The sequence below is a fragment of the Ixodes scapularis genome, unplaced genomic scaffold (genome assembly GCF_016920785.2).
Source record: "Ixodes scapularis isolate PalLabHiFi unplaced genomic scaffold, ASM1692078v2 PGA_scaffold6__148_contigs__length_123643588, whole genome shotgun sequence".
In the NCBI taxonomy this organism is placed as follows: Eukaryota; Metazoa; Arthropoda; class Arachnida; order Ixodida; family Ixodidae; genus Ixodes; species Ixodes scapularis.
The window spans coordinates 22,605,709-22,619,402 of NW_024609881.1; the positions used below are offsets into that span (position 1 = coordinate 22,605,709).

At 43.8% G+C, this 13,694-nt stretch overlaps 1 protein-coding gene across 1 annotated transcript; it reads left to right on the top strand.

The window, feature by feature from the left end:
* The first annotated feature begins 7,865 nt into the window (after positions 1-7,865).
* LOC121838443 (zinc finger protein 431-like) lies at positions 7,866-13,270 on the top strand. Its single transcript, XM_042294713.1, has 5 exons — positions 7,866-7,941; positions 8,035-8,475; positions 8,811-9,419; positions 12,789-12,912; positions 13,072-13,270. The coding sequence occupies exons 1-5, from the start codon at positions 7,866-7,868 to the stop codon at positions 13,268-13,270; spliced, it is 1,449 nt and encodes a 482-aa protein (XP_042150647.1).
* Positions 13,271-13,694: the final 424 nt, after the last annotated feature.

Below are 13,694 nucleotides of genomic sequence, written 5' to 3' on the forward strand. Positions count from 1 at the left end.
GGGCTTGCACTCACAATGGACACAGTGAACTGCTAGGTGACCTTCTGGTTAAAATCCCAGGGTAACAACTCTTGTCTGAGTGCACCCTCACTGTCATTGTCTGACAGAATTTCGCTCTGTAGAACCAGTGGTGCTGGTTTCTGAGGGAGTGCATTTTAACCTTAGTGTTCTGCCAGCAGGTGTTAGTTTTTATCTATACATTTTTTTTTAAATAAACCATTCAGTTGAAAGTCACACCAACTCCTGTCCAGATCGTCTTTCGCTTTGTCTGTTTTTTTAGCATATTATTCAGTGATGAATAACCAACTAGCCCAACTTGCCATCTTAAGCCCCAAGACCAAGCAGCATGCATGCAAAGATATCTTGGGCAGGCTTGCAATCACTTGTGCTTACTTCATGAGCCCCGAAAAATGGCAAGCCTGCCAAAGCTATCTTTGTGTGCACGCTCAATGTATTTAAGTCATGTCGGATTCGGTTGTTTCTGTTGGTCGCCCTAGTAGGACTTGCATTGCAAGTCTGATCCCATTTTACATTGAAAGTTTAACATACATTTTTACGAGAATATGGCTAGCATTCATTGTATTTATTGATTCAGTATAATCAAGTCAGATTGAATGTTTCTGATCTGATTTTCTTTTGTGACATTTTAATTACTAGGGAATTAGGTTTCTGTAGGTTTATAGCTTCAGGGCCATCAGTGGAAGTTGACACCACTTTACATTGCAACCTTACAGGTAGGTAACTTAAATATCAAAAAGTACTTCTATGCATTTAAAGAAAAGCAGATGGAAAACATTGTCTTTATAGTGAAGTTGTGCTTATGGCTTGGGTTTACTTTCAAGAAAAATAAAAAAATTTCCCTTGTGGCAATTCAAAATCTGCTTTCAAACGATTGGAGCAACCTTCTGCAGTACCGCATGTTTTAAGTGGTGTTCACATTGAGGTGCTCTAACTGGCTTTTATTTTGTGTTTAGTGACAGTAGAGGGAAATCATGCTTGTCACTGTTGAGCTTTGTGATCCCTGCGTTTGTATTCTACAGTATGAAAGACCCACTGGAAGCGCCTGGCCAACGCAGTGGCTGGTGGGGGCGCTGTGTGTACTCTGGGAGATTCCAATCTGCCCTGGGGGAAACTCACTCAGGGTTCAGCTAAAGCGCAATGCACGCTTATCATTTTTCGGGTTCATGGTGGAGAGCAGTTCATTCGCATCATGTCACAACCACTAACTCTGAAATGGCTATCTGAGAGACTGGCCCGAATAAAGGCAATTATTTTCACTTTTAAAGTGCATGGTCCGCGCCATCCTTCTAATTAATGAATGTGCTCTTCAAGACATTTTATTTTTCAGATATGAGACTCGGGTGTAACGTTAATATTTGTGCCTGTTTTCAAATTTTACACCAGAAACAACTGATAACAAAAACAGTGACGAGCATGCTTACTTCGAGCCTCCATGACCGTATCTCTGGGCGTGATGCCGATGAAGCACACTCTTAGGCTAAACCTAAACTAAAAACTGTTAGCAAGTTCAGGCCCAGTTGAGCCCCGAGTGAGCGTCCTTTCCTTGAGGCAGAACAAAATCTCGCAGAGCGCACATACCGCCCTCGACCACCGCCGTCTCGGCCACACGCTTTCAGTAGGTCTTTTATATTGTACGAGACTGAACTTACCACCAAGACCTTTTGGATGGCCTTTCTGCTGTGTTATAATTTAAACATATTTAAAACATATTTACTAAACATGCATCACTGTTTATCCTGTTCCTTCTCCAGGTGCTGCTATCCAGCTCTACGTTACAGCCATGAAGGGGCCATGGGGTGAACCATCGACAAGTGCTGTCATTAGTACCCGGATCGGCAGAGCCACCTGCTAGCTGTGAAGCCTAGTTACCAGGCAGCAGATGCTCGACCAGCCACCAGCCTTACCCAGCAACCAGTTTTTGTCGCTCTAGTGGGACTTGGGCATTATGCCCGAGTTCCACTAGAGTGACAAACGGAAACAAACGGCACGGACAAGCCTCCAACCCATGCAGCATGCCCGTGATGGTACCTTTAGCAGGCGTTTATTCGTTCGGTGCTCGTGAAATAAGCACGAGTGATTGTAAGCCTGCCAAAGTAAGCCTCCTTTATTTTTACAAACCCTGTCAAATCGCGGAAGACTCTAGTTTGAGGCTTGTCGTTGTCGTTTGTTTCTATTTGTCACTGTAGTGGGACTTGGGCGTAAGGCAGCACCTTGTACTGAACATGAAATAAAAAACCACGGTATCAAACTTGATTTGATTTTGCAGCTTCATTTCCATGCCAACCACACAATAAATACAGCAGCTCCCACATGTTTTTAACTTTCACTCTATTGTTCAAGTATTCTGCGAATATTACTGAGAAGCTTTTTTAATCGTGAGGCACTAAATCCAGAGCAAAGTAGCAAGCAGTTTTTTCTGCACACAGCACCAAAATATGATATGTTCGGCTATATGCCACAAGAAGATCTTTTGAATGACAATAAGCTTCCTTGGGAAAAGTAAATTCCCTGTATAGCCAAGATTGAACAACCAGAGAACTCCCACCGTGGCCCACACGGCATTTACAGTTTTGCGAAGCTTGACTGACCATTAAACTGCCAGCGTGGCCCGGATGCATTTAAACCGTTTCGCCAAGCTTGGCTGGCCACTGAACTGTCAGCCTGGCCCAGGCTTCTTTTACACCGTGTAGACAAGCTTGGCTAGACAAGGAACCCCCACTGAACTGCCAGGCCGGCTAACCAGGCTGGGGCTAGCTTGCCCCTTGGAACAAAACGGTGCTTGGGCCAGGGAAACTTTCCCCGGCTGCCCAAGCAGGCTCAAGCTTGAACCAGTGAATTGTGCTGCTTGGGACCTGTTGCACTCCTGTATGAGTGCAAAGATTAAGTCTCCTTCACATTCTTTCCCCTCACGGTGAGTCCATTCTCCAAAGAATGGACATTGCTTGGAGTGCGGTCTAAGTTTATATGTATGAAAAATGATAATTCTGGCTAAGCAGTTTGTGATAGTATGCACGTTCAATGTGAACACACAAAAAAGGAAATAGCATGATGACAGTTATGCAGGCTGTAAGATGATTTCTAAAGTTCCAAAATATCCAGATACTGAATGTATAAATCAGTCATTGCATGTCCGCGGAATGCAAGGACATATTTTTTTGGATGAGAACCTGGAGGCATTGGGGAGCGGGGGGCACTTTCATGTGAGTCGGGGCCCCCTGACGCGGAACTCTACACACGCCTAGGGCCACGACACACAGGCAGTTGAGGAAGCGACGTGAGCTGGTGCAGCCACTCGTTTTCCATTTATAAAATAATTAGAAACGCCTCAATCAATTCGCTACAACTTTGTTAAATGTCTCCCATGTAAATGGCCGGGTTTCCAATGCATCGCCGTGTAGAGACAACTTTTGGTGCAAAGGCCAAACGGGCAACTGTGAGTAATTTTTGGCTTCATATGATCTAGGTCAGGGGTCTCATACTCATTCTTGTGGAGGCCCAATAACCCACCCTTGAAGAGTTGAGGGCAAGTGTAAGGCAAAGGGGGAAGGGGGAGGGAGGGAAGGGAGTGAAGGAGGAGGGCTGAGAGATTTTTATTAAGAAGGAACCTGATGCTTTCTGCTTTTTGTAAATTCAGTTGTGCCAGTGACATCTTTAAATTTAATTTCTTTATAGGACTACTTTCGGCCCTTACCTGTTGTGATAAGAAGTTAGAATGGCACCGCCCCACCAACATGCTGGAATTTTTTATAGAGCAATTCAATTCGAAATTAGGTGAACTTAATAGGTCTAATATATATACAGTGAAACCCATTTAGAACAAACCCATGTACAGCGAATTATTTTCGATATTGAACTCGCGGAAAATTTAGGTAAAAATGGATGTAAAAAGTATGTTTTATAACGAACAACATATTGACTATATCGAACTTTTTCCCCCGGGAAGCTTCCAAAAACGCACAAACAATCGTCTTGTAGCCTGTCCCTTCCCCAAGAAAAGAAGTAGGAAAGAAAGGAAATTCAAAAAGCTCAAGTTGCGAACAAAGTTGAGCTAAGAGAAGTGGTTCAGAAAAGGGGGGGGAGGAGAGAAAGCTAGAAAATACACTCTGCACACACGCAAAAAAAAAATCTTTTCACCTCAAAGCGTTTGCCCACGAGGAGAAGCGATTCAGGAGAGATAAGCTAAGAAAAAATAAACTGCACAAAAAAAAACTGTTTAGCGTGCTGTTTTAAGGCGGAAGTGAAGAGATGAGAAAGAAAGAGGCTCTCCTTACAACGAACTCATCGTGGACGTTTGTTGTAAATGTTTTTTTGCTATACCGAACTGATCATAGCATTTCTTGCTGTTTGTTATAAACGGGTTTAATTGTATATAGGAGGTATATATATTTTCACGGCAGGTTCTGCTTTCGTCAGTAGCAGCAATCTTTGAATATACTTGTGTTTTAATGGTGATATTTTCTGATGGTGAAAATAGTAGAGGAATTACTGTATAGGTAATTATATGGTAAAAAGCTGGAAAGCAATAATTAAACCAAGGCAAAATAAAACTATAACAGCAGAACTATGTTTCAAACGGGAGCGAATCGACGACATGAAGTATGGCGTTTATCATTTCTACCTCTCGAGGGCTTGCAGCGAGTTGCCTGCGGGCCACGTCCCAGCGAGTGGCGGGCCAAGTGTTTGAGACTCCTGATCTAAGTACACTCATTGATCCATGATGTATCAATGTTTCAACATACCCTTTCTGATTCTCCATCAAGAAAAACTTCCAAGACATGCCGCTCATTCTTGCTCATCGAAACATACACAAAGTGTGGTCCATTTGGAAGTACTCCTTTTAGGCCTATGAAGTTTTGCCTTTACTTATTTATATAAAATACCATGTTTATATGTTTGGTCAAAATGTGTATGAATGGAAGGATGGACATTGATGGCCGTACCCTGTATAATAGGCTTTAGCTTGTGCCATTTAGTGTAAAAACAAAAAAATGTGATTCTGCCCTTTTTAAAGGAGCGATGCAGCGATTTTTCTATTTTGCACAAATACCGCTTAGAACGGATCCCTGACGTTAATGACCTGTGAAATACCCGTTTGTTTTTCACCACACGCAATCGAAGTCGCAGAAAAAAGTAAAGAAAAACGCGCCGGGTTCACCGCCTCAACTCGCAGCCACAACAAGCGGCCATGTGATCTGGAGCCGATTATATGCCGCCAATGTTGATCATAGCCATGCGCTGGGGTTGGCAAGGCACAGTACACGCGCTGAGTCCCAGACAATGTTATGGTTCGGCTGTTGTCGTCATTGCAGTGATTAGACACCGGACACTACCCGAATTCTTCTCGAGCTGTCGATTATCACGAGCCCAAATCGAGTGTCCACGCCATGCTCGGGTCCAATCAATGAGCCGCATTCAAATATCGTCACTGGTCGGTACTGCTACCGCCCAGCTACGTCATCAGGTTTTGCGAAGGAGAGATTGAATGAAAACTTTCGGTTTTGTCCTTGAAATTACAGCGCAACAAAGGAGTTTCTTGGTCAGTAGCGTTGCGTGAGAGTATCCATGAGTCCCACTAGTGCCAGTAAGCTCGTGTAAAGTCAAAAACATTACAATTGAATATCGTTACACCACCCCTTTAAGCCAATGCATTTCTCTCAATATCACCGGGCCGTGGAGGTTATTGCTGGGATGACCCTTAAAGGGGCCCTCCGGAGTGTTCTGCGATGATCTATCTATGGCGGTAACTCAATCTACAGGCCCTGAGGATCCTAAAAATCATAAAATAACGCTCATGCCCGGCGGTTTTCGTATTAAAATCGATATCAAAGTCCACGGCACGCCCCCCTTTCTGAGATGACCCCGGAAAACGGGAGGGGCATCTCTTTACGCGTCAGCCAATAGCAAGCGAAGGATCCGGTGTCACTGTGCGTCACCAACGCGGCCGACCACTGACCCGCGGAGGAATCTCGAACACGCGCGGACCGTCGTCAAGGAGCCCGGACTTTGTGCTCGGCAGTCCTTCTGTGGAATGCGACTGCAATACGCAGTCGCATTCCACAGATGACAAGGAAAAGTTTGACTCGTTGACGTAAAAGGATCGCAAAGCCGGCTTCGGAGTCGGGATCCATGGGAAGAAGGAACACGCGTCCCGCAAACGCACGCCTGCAGATGCCCCGGGAAGCAGACGAGCCGACGCATCACCCCCTAGCAACAAGCTTGCGGGGAGAAAACATAGTTCGCTGGTTTTGGAGCGATAATTGTGGACTATGTTTCCCGCAGCACACCCAGTTTACGTTTTTGTCAAACTCTAAATTACAACAAGCTTAAAAATGTTGCAATAATAACGTTCGCATTCACCGCGAGATGCAGCATTTCCATTGGTCAAGTTTTAGCGATGGGCAGGGAATGGGGGATTGTCTTCCAAGAGAAAACAGTCCCGATATATTTCTTCTGCCATCTGCTTAATAAATGGTTTTGTAACCTAAAACTTTGTATACATATTAACTTGCACCTACTACGCAATATAACAACATAAACAGACAATCGCAGAAAGCTCCGGAGGGCCCCTTTAAGGGATCGGGTAAAAAAACCAACATGCACCCCCCTCCTCATTTCCTTGTTGAGGGAGTTGCCAATTTTCTGTTGGTGTCGCCCCAACACCAAATCGACTGGGGTAGAAAGTTTAGACCTTGGGCAACAGTCACAAGGGAGTCCCAATTTTTCTCCTGTCCCCCAGCTGTGCTACTTAGTTGTTCTTAAATCAGTTTTCTCAAGATAATTTTCACCAGCACTCTGACCTCCTATCTATTGCATCTGCTCTACAGTAATCCAAACTGCCATCCTCTCCAGCGAAACTCAGGGCCTCCGGTACATCTGTCGTGCTTGGGAAGGGCAGCACTAGTCCTTACATGTTATAATCACGTTCCAATTGTTTCCCTCCTCATTACACATGGTGCACATTTTATCTATATCTTCAAATTTAGCCCTGCATGTGTTTATTTTTAAGACTCGATCCTGTCCTGACCTGAGCTAGTTAAGTGCTTCCTCTGAAATTATCACCTTAGCAAGGTGTGCCCACAGTTATTGAACTGACTTTCTTCCAAAACGTGACTGCCTGTAAATGTGAATAGACGAGACCCGACAAGGTAGAAAAGCAGCCATAGATTACAAGCCTGAAGAACATCACAACGTAAGGAGAGAAGGAAAGGATACACACTTGGCTGGAAAGCCCCAATAAATTGAACCATTGTTTGATGCCAAAGTTTTATGCCTTTCAAAGGAAGCACAACCTACAGCAGACAGTTGTGAAACCTTCTGTGAACATTGTAACCCAAGGTCTTAAGTAAGCTATTTTCTTGTTGTTTATTAGTGGTTCCTCTTGTGTCTGTAATAATAAGACAAACCTGGATGTATTTATTTAGTTGACAAAACTAGCTGTCCATAGTCTGAACGTCAGGTTTTAATATTCACAAGGCAGAGTTTCATAGAGTAGGTTTGGTCCCCCAAAATTGTGTCTATAGGGAGACGTCTATATTAACGAGACAAGACTGCATCACATGTTGAAGTTCTTTTACTGATAACTTCAAGGAAGACCTTGAAGACCAAGGTCTTCAAGTCCTTGGTCTTCCTTGGATTAGACCAAGGAAGACCAGCCCCCAAAAGTATTCACATCCAGATTCTAAATCCAGAGGTACTGCACCAAAAACATTTTCTTGTCACAAAAAGTTCATTTTTAGAAAACAGAAAAACTTTCCGAATGTGAGAAGATATGTAAAGTGTAATTTGGAAATCAAGATAAAATGTATTACTTTTTTTCTAGGATTTCCACTGTTCAAAATTAGGAAATGGTGCCAGTTGCATATGACTGCTTGCGTGAATTAAATTTCAAAGTGCAGCAAAATATTAAACTGCACAGCTGTGGCAAAACTGCATTAATGACTACTCTTTCCCAAACTAAGTTCTATCTTGGTTGGGCTTTTTTTGTGTGTCAATACATATGGTTTTTTCTTCTAGGGGATAGTGCAACGTTGTTGGGGGAGACAAGCTGCAGATTGAAAGTCACTGAGGACATCTGGTTCAGATGCTGTTCCTGCACCTATGTCACCAGAGATCAGCATGGAATTGTGAGCCACTTGGCTGCCCATGGTGAACAATCCAAGTGCCAGCATCCTTCCAAGTCTGGCTCTAGGACCCATGTGCTTGGCAACACTCAAAAGCACAACAGTGAAAAGCCATTTAAGTGCAAGCTTTGCCCTCAAGAGTTTGCTTATAATTCTATTCTGACCTGTCACAATCGAACACACACTGGTGTCAAGCCATTTAAGTGCAAGAAGTGTCCTAAAGCCTTTGCTCAAAATTCTCAACTACAACGCCATACTCTAATGCACACTGGTGAAAAGCCATTTAAGTGCAAGCAGTGCCCCCAAGCCTTTGCTCGAAATTTTCAACTCCAAAGCCATATTCGAACACACACCGGTGAAAAGCCATTCAAGTGCAAGCACTGTCTTAAAGCTTTCACCCGAAATTCCTATCTGCAAAGCCATAATAGAATGCACACTGGTGAAAACCCATCCAAGTGTGAGCAGTGCCCCAAAACCTTTGCTCGAAACTCCGAACTGCAACGCCACACTCTAACCCACAATAATGAAAAGCCATTTAAGTGCAAGCAGTGCCCCCAAGCCTTTGCTCAAAATTCCCATCTTAAACGCCATACTCTAAAGCACACTGGTGAAAAGCCATTTAAGTGCAAGCACTGTTCAAAGCCTTTGCTGAAAATTTCAATCTGAGAGTTCATAATCGAATGCACACTGGTGAAAAGCCATTTAAGTGCAAACAGTGCCCCCAAGCCTTTGCTCAAAATTCCCATCTTAAACGCCATACTCTAATGCACACAGGTGAAAAGCCATTTAAATGCAAGCAGTGCCCCCAGGCCTTTGCTCAAAATTCTCAACTACAATGCCATACTCGAATGCACACTCGTGAAGAGCCATTTAAGTGCAAGGAGTGTCCCCAAGCCTTCGCTCGATATTCAAATCTGAGAAGTCATAATCGAATGCACACTGCTGAAAAGCGATTTCAGTGCAATCAATGCCCCCAAGCCTTTGCTCAAAATTCTCAACTACAACGCCATACTCTAGTGCACACTGGTGAAAAGCCATTTAAGTGCAAGCAGTGTCCCCAAGCCTTTGCTCAAAATTCCCATCTGCAAAGCCATAATCGAATGCACACTGGTGAAAAGCCGTTTAAGTGCAGGCACTGTTCCAAAGCTTTTGCTCGAAATTCATATCTGAGAAGTCATAATCAAACACACACTGGTGAAAAGCCATTTAAATGCAAGCAGTGTCCCAAAGCCTTTGCTAGGAATTCCCAACTGCAACTCCATACTCTAACCCACACAGGTGAAAAGCCATTTAAGTGCAAGCAGTGCCCTAAAGCCTTTGCTCAAAATTCCCAGCTGCAACACCATACTCTCATGCACACTGACAAAAAGCCATCTAATTGCAAGCAGTGCCCCTAAGCCTTAGCTCGAAATTCCCATCTGCAAACCTATAATCGAGCACACACTGGTGAAAAGCCATTTAGGAACAAGCAGTGCCCCAAAGCCTTTTCTTATAGTAGCAATCTGATTAATCATTGTCAAACACATTGTGTTTAAAAACCATACAAGTTGAAACAGTGCCCCCAAAACTTTGCTCAGAATATGAGTTTATCTGCCAGAACCAGATGCACATTTGCAGAGTGCCTTTCAGTTGACCCTTAAGTTGAGCTTGCCCCACACTATTGTGCACCACAACATTTCTTGCTACCGGTTGGGACACTGCTAGTTGAAGGTCCCTCACACTGCCCAGCAGGTTTTTCGAATCTATTGGCACTGTTCCCATTTTGAATACAGTGTAATGCCCCTTCGGTACTGCACTGACGAAAGCTGTGGATAGTTTGGAACTGGACTAACATGCTCTTACTCAAAGTGTTTTCGTATTCGCATTTCACAGTCAGGTATTTAAATGACACCTGTTTTTAGATATCACTTTGACTTGTGTTTTATAGCTCCCAGTATTGTCTTGTTCCGTGGTCATGTTCCTGGCATTTGTTTCCGTGTTGCCTGGCTGTCTGCATCAGAATTTTCTGACCATAGGTGTCATTGTTTGCTGGAAAATTCCTTTTGTTTTGTGTGACGCGGGAGAGTAGTTTCTTTGATGGCTTACATTCTTATATTTTTTAATAGACTGAGGGGGATCAGTGAAGCTAAGTCTCAAAGAATACTAACTCAGCTGTGGATTGGCTTTGGTTACAGGATCTTTTAAATCGTTGTTCAGTGTATGTTTATTTTTGTATTGTGTAGGTAATTTAGAAGGAAATCTTTATTACATCAATTTTTTTGTTTATGTTTGTTTTGAACGAAATCTGCAGATGATAAATATGTAACCAGACTTCTCTTTTACCGTTCCTGAGATATAAAGGTTGACAGTCAAGGACCCAGTGTTAGCTTTTCTTTTCTTCCATCGCAAATCTTAGCTGAAGCAAATTTGCTACGGGCAGAGTAGCTCTTTAGAAAGTTCCCATTTTGCCATCCTGCTTGAAGGTGGGGTCTCACTGGAGCAGTTAAAAGAGTGGTGGCTTCTGGTGTTGGTTCTGACAGTATCCCAGTTCCTGCCCTCTAGCAAATTTATACATCATGTTTTGAGTGTGGATGTTTGATGCATGTGAAGGCATTGCGCTGCACTCCCAAATCTTGTGAAAAAGAAACTTGGGACTGTAGGAGAACTTTGGACCGATTTTGTTGGGCTGATACTCCTCAGCACAAGCACCTTCGTAATTGCATATTGTTAACCGACAGTTGCTTCTTTTCAACCGTCACTACCTAGCACTTGCGTGACTGCAATATTTTGTGGCACCCGGCACTTGTTCCTGGGGCCAGTAGTTGTCTCGCTTTGCCAGGATTATAAATTGGATGTCGTCCTACAAGTTGCAGTGCTTCTTGCTCATTTTCCTATAGCTTTAGAAACACTGCAGCTAATATATGGTTTGGAGCATGTGGAAAATGACAACAGATGCATGTACAAATTCTAATAACAGTCTCGTTCGTTTGCAATTTGTGCTGAGTTGAGAGGTGTTTGGCCATCCGTGGATTTGATGAAGGCGAGAAAGACATGTAGGATCACTGGAAAAGTGAGAAAGTCGGCGCGTTTCTTTTCAACGTCCAGCCTCCAGCACGTGCTTTATGTCTTCCGGCATACTTCAACAATGTGTGCGCGTTCAGGAAAGACAGCAGTTGATGTTGCTCCATTTATCTTATGCTCACTAGACAAAATAAATTCAGACATTTCCTGCTCTTTAATTTTAGTTGAGAATTCAGAAGTCAAGAAAACCTCACTTTCATTTATTTAGGCTGTACAAAAAAAGATGTATTAACACCAGAAAAAAAAAGATAGGCGTTTAAAGGTCTTGAAAACGTACAGCTGTCGGAAAAATTATAAAGAGCTTTGACACTAAAGTGGAGAGGAAAGCCTCATATATTACATCTTACTCAAGCTCGTCGATCTTAATGCTCGTTGTAAGGCACCAAAGCAAAAACCATAACACCAAAACAAACAAAAAATTAAAGAAGCTAGACTTTTTCACGAGTGTGAGATAGGATGAAACTTATTCTTTTTCACATACCAAGCATGCAAAGCGAACGAGGAAGAATAATTTTCACGCTGAATCATATCTGCTGCGAGCGCCAGGCCTCAGCCAGCCGTCGGATGGCTGTGCTCCGGCCCACAGTTCCCTCACCCAACCCCCAGAACCTTCCTATACCTACCATTATACTTCAGCCTCTGTCGCACTTACTATCAAGTTCACAACTGCTTTCTCCCTGAGAAATGACAACTGACGTCAACGTTTCAAAGCTATTTTGGAAATTGAAGGCAGGTGGCACCACGTGCCGCGACCTCTGCACCATGGTCATTAAGATTATGCATACTAACTCTATACTCTGTTTCACCTTCAGTCCGAGTGCAGCGGACCTTACGAGCCATCCCAGCCAATCCAGCGTGGAAAGAGTCTCATGTGATTTTGAGCTCCCTGCGTCGCTCTGCCCAACCGGCAGGTCACGCGATTTTCTCCCGGCGCTTGATCGGCTGGAATAGCTCGTGGCGTCGACTGCGCTCGGACTGAAGGTGGAACGGAGTATAGAAAAGAAGGTCCGTCATTTTCCCATGCATTCTGGCTGCCGCTAGCGGCGGGGCATGGGGGTAGACCTTCGGCGTCCCACACATGGTTACCAACTGCCTTCGATTTTACGATTTTAATTATCATCAGAGCAGTTTAATGAACTTCAACAATCCACATACTTACCGGTGGAAAGATATTCGCGTTCCTTTCGAAGCTTTTTGCGCAGCGCGCAGGTGTACGGCCTCGTCAACGCAAAACTAAACCAGATACTGGCTTCGCCGGTCGGGTGCGCCCAAGAAATACGAAACCAGGCAACCACCAGATTTCCGAGATTTCGACAGCAGGGAAATTAATGCAGCGTAATGAGTATATTGCTCTTTATAAGCGTTATAATAGCTCAGAATTTAGTTTACAACACTAAATAATCACTGTTTATATTGCTGAGTTTTCAGTCTTCGCGATTACCATTGCGACTGTCCTTCAGCTGTCAACATTGCTTTCTTTCTCTCATGTTACGTTGCTCTCTTTCGCGATCTTTCACTCAGGACTCCGGATGTCAGTGCAAGGGATTTGCCACTTTTCCTCATTCAACTAACTATTGTGACTAAAAGGAGAAGGTGTGACTATCGGAGGAGGCAAGGCCGTCCCGCTGCATGATGATGCCGCGAGTGGCGCTGTCGTCAGCAGCGCGATCAGCCCGTTCCGTGTCCACGCTGTCGTCTGCACGTTGTCGCGGTCAGTTCAGTTTGCTCTCTGAGCCCCGATGTAACACTTGTGTCACAAGAAATCATAGACTGAGATTTTAATTTTGTTCGACCGACGTAGTGTGTTATTTGGGTATTCGCAACTCTCTTGAGTTTTAATCATTGGCTGATCACGGAATCTTGCGCGCAGGGGCAATCCGAGTACTTGCCTTTATCTTGTGATGAGTCAGTATGGAGCGAGATTGGATTTGAAAATTTTCAGTGTCGTGCTACAAGCGAAGGACGATAATGACTTGATTTGTCATTGTTTAATGTTCATGTTTTCTTTACTGCACTACTTAAACTGTTGTCCAATAATCCAGTGGTACAAGCGAGTTTATGCATATTAAATATGTGAAATTGAGTACCCGAGAAAGCAGAATTTTACTTATGTAAAGGGATACTGAACCGAAATCTGGATTTCACAAAGTAAGGCTGCAGAAGTGTTGAACGGGACGCTACGAACCCCAAAACATCACCCGTACATCGATATCTCAAACGGATGGCCGTACTTTTGGAAAAGAAGGGCGCGATCAAGCGAGTTCTTTGACGTAACTGTCCTCCGGGAGAATTGGAGAATGAGGAGAAGCGGCCTCGCTTCTCTCCTCCTCGCTTCGGTTCACCAGCTTGACGGGACGTAGCGAGGAGGAGAGAGAATGGGAATTGTGACGTGCCTTGTCTCGTCGGCCGAATTCAATTGCGCACTTTTCCAAAAAAATATGGCAATCCGTTATATATATCGCCGTATGAGTGATATTTTTTAGTTTTGTAGCT

Bases quoted from the DNA above. Each gene is read 5' to 3' on its own strand.
- LOC121838443 (XM_042294713.1), top strand. From the start codon at position 7,866: ATGGTGCCAGTTGCATATGACTGCTTGCGTGAATTAAATTTCAAAGTG. The intron at 8,476-8,810 runs GCCATATTCGAA...TCAATCTGAGAG, and splicing joins TCGAAATTTTCAACTCCAAA to TTCATAATCGAATGCACACT. The intron at 9,420-12,788 runs GTGAAAAGCCAT...TGTGACTAAAAG, and splicing joins CCATACTCTAACCCACACAG to GAGAAGGTGTGACTATCGGA.